Source organism: Psilocybe cubensis, chromosome 8, assembly GCF_017499595.1.
Source record: "Psilocybe cubensis strain MGC-MH-2018 chromosome 8, whole genome shotgun sequence".
Taxonomy (NCBI): Eukaryota; Fungi; Basidiomycota; class Agaricomycetes; order Agaricales; family Agrocybaceae; genus Psilocybe; species Psilocybe cubensis.
Window position 1 is genome coordinate 3328732 of NC_063006.1, and position 6024 is coordinate 3334755.

The 6024-nt window shown below is 44.4% G+C and overlaps 1 protein-coding gene across 1 annotated transcript; it reads right to left on the reverse strand.

Annotated features, from left to right (window-relative positions):
* Positions 1 to 1411: 1411 nt before the first annotated feature.
* On the reverse strand, positions 1412 to 2567 carry JR316_0009476 (uncharacterized protein; the record flags this gene model as incomplete). The annotated part of the gene is made up of 2 exons (XM_047895178.1): positions 1412 to 1612; positions 1686 to 2567. The coding sequence occupies 2 exons, from the start codon at positions 2565 to 2567 to the stop codon at positions 1412 to 1414; spliced, it is 1083 nt and encodes a 360-aa protein (XP_047746637.1).
* Between the last annotated feature and the right edge of the window lie 3457 nt (positions 2568 to 6024).

Below are 6024 nucleotides of genomic sequence, written 5' to 3' on the forward strand. Positions count from 1 at the left end.
GCGTAAACAATTGCGAAACAATCGTCGATGTACCTTCCATAGAAGGCCACGTTTGGGTGGTCTAAGATTTTTGACTTTATTTCAAAATGGGCTCCAAAGAGGTTAGCAAGGTCCGGAGAATCCGCGACGCCCATTGCGAGGCCATTTTTTTGTCTAAAATATCTAGACCCATGTTGTGTTATCAATTGCGTATTGCCAATCTCGATAGCACGTTTAAAGATGCCCAATTTAACCAAGTTATTCTCTAACGAATTTGGATTAATATGGGCTAATGCAGTGTTTTCTTCCGAAGCGTTGAGTAACCATTCCTCGTACATATTACAAACGATTTCGATGCACAAGTCCAACGGAATATTGGGATAGAAAGCAATTACATCCCCGGTGACAAAATACCATTGTCGTTTGGGGTCTATACGCAATTGGCTTAATCTCGTAAAGAGATCCTTCGTTCCGTGAATGATTGAAGGAGTCGATTTAATAATCGGCTTAAGCTCTTTTGATACAAACTTGGCTGCAGGATTAAATACTACAGAGTGACACGGAATTATGGGCCTAAATCCAGTAGGTTTTTTGTGGATTTTAGGTATACCATGAAATTGAGGATACTTGAACGATGATCCGTCTTCCGGTACATTCGATAGAAAGAATCGAGACAACCCAAGTTCAAATAGAAACAGATGTTCATCTTCGACGGTACGTGCAAGAGTTTGCATCTGGATCATTTTGCTCTTCATTACTTCTTGCGCAACTTCGAATTCTAACTCTTCATAGTTACGTTCATCTTCAAGAAGATTGAGCTCATTCCTTAATATCCAGTCGCGTTCAGACACCGCGAGGCCAAGATTCTTATCTGTCATCGTAATAACATAGTTGTTATCGATAAGAAACTTACGGATCTTGTCCCTTTTAGGAGAGAACGCGTGCTTTCGCATCTCCGTAAGGGCTTCTTCCGGGATACTTGCGATCGTGCGTTGCACGTACCGACGTCCCATCGAAAGGCCAAGTTCCATGTATTGCGGTAATACTGGAGGTTTCTCTTTCTTTTTTGAGCTTACTCCGTAATCTGGATCAAAAGGTTTGTTCATGCCTTCCTTAAACAAAAAATAGATACGCCATCTTATTCTTCGTTGAAAATCATTCCATGCTTGCATGATCAGACTTTGAGAAGGCAGAGTAAAAAACATATAATTGAGTCCGAGTGACAAATCATTTGCTATATCTACAGGGACCACCACACCAGGACTACAGTGTACACTACTACGATACTGGCCAGCCAACAAGAATGAGATCGGCGTATGTAAGTGTACAAAAGAAACTGCGTCTGTTTTAGTCATGGTGAGTATATCGTCAGGAATAGAGTTGGGGAAGGCGGGTCTTACCGACGTAAAAGGTACTACATTAGACCGCGCGTCTAGGCTCTTGCCTTTCCCTTTCCCTTTGGATCGTTCTTGACGGGAGCTCTCCCCTTCCCTTTCTTCTTGTTGTCGACCTTGTTGGAAGCCTTGGTTTGGGGCTTCTTCTGCGAAGGCGTCGACGAGGGTTTGAATTTCGAAGGGCCAGCTTTCTTGGCCTGAGGTTGAGGAGCCTTGGACGAATTCTGGCCAGACAAAGTCTGGGTAATTAGAATAGTAATTAGTATCCAGAATTATGGGTGAAGGGTTACGAGAACTTGCCTTCTTGCCCACAGATCCAAGGTTGAGCTTCTTGAGACGTGCATTCAAGCCCTTATCAATAAGGGATTGAATCGATGGACCTGGTTTGGTCGCATCGGCCATCTCGACATCGGCTGTTGCCGCAGTCGACCGCTTTTTCTCAATCTTGATTGCCAAAGCGCGGTGGCGCAAGTTGACAATCTGTTTGATATGAGAGAAGATGGCTGGCAAAATGGTTTGCAATGCGCTGCATTCAGCCTTCTTCTGCGGTGACACTACCCAATCTGTTATTCGACGAACTCCCTTGTTGTCTGTAGAGAAAACGGGGAGCTTATAGCTGGATTTGCGATCATCGTAAGTTGTCTTAACGATGAGGGCAGCAGCTTCATAACAGTTATTGAGTGCGCATTTATCATCCCAAAAGGCCAGTTCGTCCTTTTTCGCCTGAATGGCGCCGTCGTTGATTGCCTTTTGGAAGACATCACGAGCGGTGGAGAACGTAGAGGAAACTCGAAGAGCTTCCGCTGACCCGGCATCCGCGAATTCCTTCGTAAGTTGGAACTCGGGAGCCTTCACCCGAAGGCGATTGGGGGTGTTGCCTGCGCTAACGGCAAGTTCAAGGCGCTCGAGGCTAGCCTTGACTGTTTCCCTCTTATCGCACCACGATGCGAGGTTGAGGAGAAACTCCCTAAGGGCAGCACGATAGTCAAAAAAGACGCAGTCTACAATCTGGTCAATGGAGCGGCACTCAGCTATTTTCTTGATGACGACAGTGGCCAACTCGTCGATGAGGGCGTTGTGGCGGCCAGCTTCGTCGTTGACGCCAAAAACTGTGTTGTTGACGACAGCCTGGGTGAGTGCGTCCAGGGTGGGGGACATGGCACGAGAGAAGGCAGCAGAGTAAGTGGAAGACATAGTAGCTGTTGGGTAATAGCAAAGTCGTTGGGTTTAGGGGGGGAGCGAGCACCGAGCGAAGCGAGGTGCGAGCGACTTGTTTAAACTGTGAGTTAAATGGAAAGAAGGCCAGAGGGCTGTTGATTGTTATCAGCAGCCAGCCCTTTCGTCTTTATAGACTCTTCAGTGGCTATTCTTAGAAGGAATGTTCTGGAACATCCGATGACAGCGCGTGAAGTGATGCTGCGCAGCTGTCATGTATCTTACCGACTATCACAAATCTGTCAATGTTTATTGTCAAGTTAGACAGATCTCTGATGAACAGAGTGTCACGGGTCGATGTGGCACATGGTAACCTGTCAAAAGTGGATCCAACACTTTTGTTCTTTGACATCGTGGGTTATTGACTGTGATGTGAATCACATGGATATAAAATACTCTGGTTACGTGGCTCCGAGTAACCGTGACATGGGAATATTCTCATGTCAAGAGTATAAATAGCTTACCTGGGTCCTTACCTAACAATCAATTGATTGATTGTTGTGAATCTTAATTGGACAGTTCATGATCCGGTCCATCAAAAATGTTTCCACGGTACTAAGGAACTTTTCCCGAGGTACTAAGTAACTTTTCCCATGTACTAAATTAGATCCGGCCCTTCACAATCACATGCCTTTCGGAAGTTCACACGCCTACCTTACTTCCTACTAAGGTTAGACTTAGTTAGCTTAGGGTTGGGGTTAGGTTAGGGCTTAGGGTTTAGGGTTTAGGGTTTAGGTTTAGGTTTAGGGTTAGGGTTTAGGGTTTAGGGTTTAGGGTTTAGGGTTTAGGGGGGGAGCGAGCACCGAGCGAAGCGAGGTGCGAGCGACTTGTTTAAACTGTGAGTTAAATGGAAAGAAGGCCAGAGGGCTGTTGATTGTTATCAGCAGCCAGCCCTTTCGTCTTTATAGACTCTTCAGTGGCTATTCTTAGAAGGAATGTTCTGGAACATCCGATGACAGCGCGTGAAGTGATGCTGCGCAGCTGTCATGTATCTTACCGACTATCACAAATCTGTCAATGTTTATTGTCAAGTTAGACAGATCTCTGATGAACAGAGTGTCACGGGTCGATGTGGCACATGGTAACCTGTCAAAAGTGGATCCAACACTTTTGTTCTTTGACATCGTGGGTTATTGACTGTGATGTGAATCACATGGATATAAAATACTCTGGTTACGTGGCTCCGAGTAACCGTGACATGGGAATATTCTCATGTCAAGAGTATAAATAGCTTACCTGGGTCCTTACCTAACAATCAATTGATTGATTGTTGTGAATCTTAATTGGACAGTTCATGATCCGGTCCATCAAAAATGTTTCCACGGTACTAAGGAACTTTTCCCGAGGTACTAAGTAACTTTTCCCATGTACTAAATTAGATCCGGCCCTTCACAATCACATGCCTTTCGGAAGTTCACACGCCTACCTTACTTCCTACTAAGGTTAGACTTAGTTAGCTTAGGGTTGGGGTTAGGTTAGGGCTTAGGGTTTAGGGTTTAGGGTTTAGGTTTTAGGGTTTAGGGTTTAGGGTTTAGGGTTTAGGGGGGGAGCGAGCACCGAGCGAAGCGAGGTGCGAGCGACTTGTTTAAACTGTGAGTTAAATGGAAAGAAGGCCAGAGGGCTGTTGATTGTTATCAGCAGCCAGCCCTTTCGTCTTTATAGACTCTTCAGTGGCTATTCTTAGAAGGAATGTTCTGGAACATCCGATGACAGCGCGTGAAGTGATGCTGCGCAGCTGTCATGTATCTTACCGACTATCACAAATCTGTCAATGTTTATTGTCAAGTTAGACAGATCTCTGATGAACAGAGTGTCACGGGTCGATGTGGCACATGGTAACCTGTCAAAAGTGGATCCAACACTTTTGTTCTTTGACATCGTGGGTTATTGACTGTGATGTGAATCACATGGATATAAAATACTCTGGTTACGTGGCTCCGAGTAACCGTGACATGGGAATATTCTCATGTCAAGAGTATAAATAGCTTACCTGGGTCCTTACCTAACAATCAATTGATTGATTGTTGTGAATCTTAATTGGACAGTTCATGATCCGGTCCATCAAAAATGTTTCCACGGTACTAAGGAACTTTTCCCGAGGTACTAAGTAACTTTTCCCATGTACTAAATTAGATCCGGCCCTTCACAATCACATGCCTTTCGGAAGTTCACACGCCTACCTTACTTCCTACTAAGGTTAGACTTAGTTAGCTTAGGGTTGGGGTTAGGTTAGGGCTTAGGGTTTAGGGTTTAGGGTTTAGGTTTAGGTTTAGCTATTTAATCCAATGTGTTGCTTGTAAGTAGATGTTTGTTACTTTGTAGCAAGGAATACTTACGGTTAGGGTTTTTTTCTAATGCTTTACGCCTTACGCGCTAGTATTCTTTTCATCGGTTGTAAGATTTGGATATTCTGCCGAATTCTGGATGTTCCCTCTCTTGTGAGATTGAACGTCTATGAAGTATTATCTCGTTATCACTTTCGATACTTATCTGTTCAGCAGCTTCAACTAAAGCAGAATGATAAGTTTCATTAACGTTTTGAGTTTCGGGAACAACACCACCTTTTTCAGCGATGTCTTCATCCAGTTTACGAAAGACTGTTTTCTTCCACACATTTGCAAGGTCGAAAAGATTAGTATTGCGTTTTCGCGATACTATCCAACGACTTCCGAGTAGTCCTATCTTCCTCAAATCCGGTACGAACTCAGTTTCTCCGTCCACGAGGATCTGTGTGAACAGCTCCGGGCGAACATCATCGAGGTCGTGAACGTAATTTGGATCTGGTTTGATAAGGGGTCTGGACGAGTCTGCACTATACAAACCTTTCTCGGCATGTTCATACCATGCCGACCAGTACTCGGTAACAGTTTTTCCAAGTTCAGCAGCTGAAAACCAATTCCATACCTGATCAAATCTGGTTTTAAGTACAAGAATGGATTCGTCGTGCTCTGCGACTCGTAAAGCGAATCGCTTTTCCCAACGTTCTTGTATATTCTTCTTACACCAAGACATGACTAGGTTTTCGGGATAACCGCGCATCAAATAGAGAGCGTTAAGGTCTCTAATTGCTCCGATGTAGATTTCCTTGGTACTACATAGCACGGCTAACCTGGATAACTCTCCAATGTAGACGCCACGTTTGACGTCCAAAGGATGATGTGATACCCATGGAACTCGTTCTCGGTTGTTTCCTGTCTTGACAAATGGCTTCCAATGAAGTTTTCCAGACTCCTTGAATATGAAAGCATCGAGAAATTGACATCCCGACGAGGAAACAGCCCATTCGATAACACAACCATCGAACTTTATTGTTTCTTTAATAAGATTAAGTGCAAGTGCTTCGGACTCGGCGTAAACAATTGCGAAACAATCGTCGATGTACCTTCCATAGAAGGCCACGTTTGGGTGGTCTAAGATTTTTGACTTTATTTCAAAA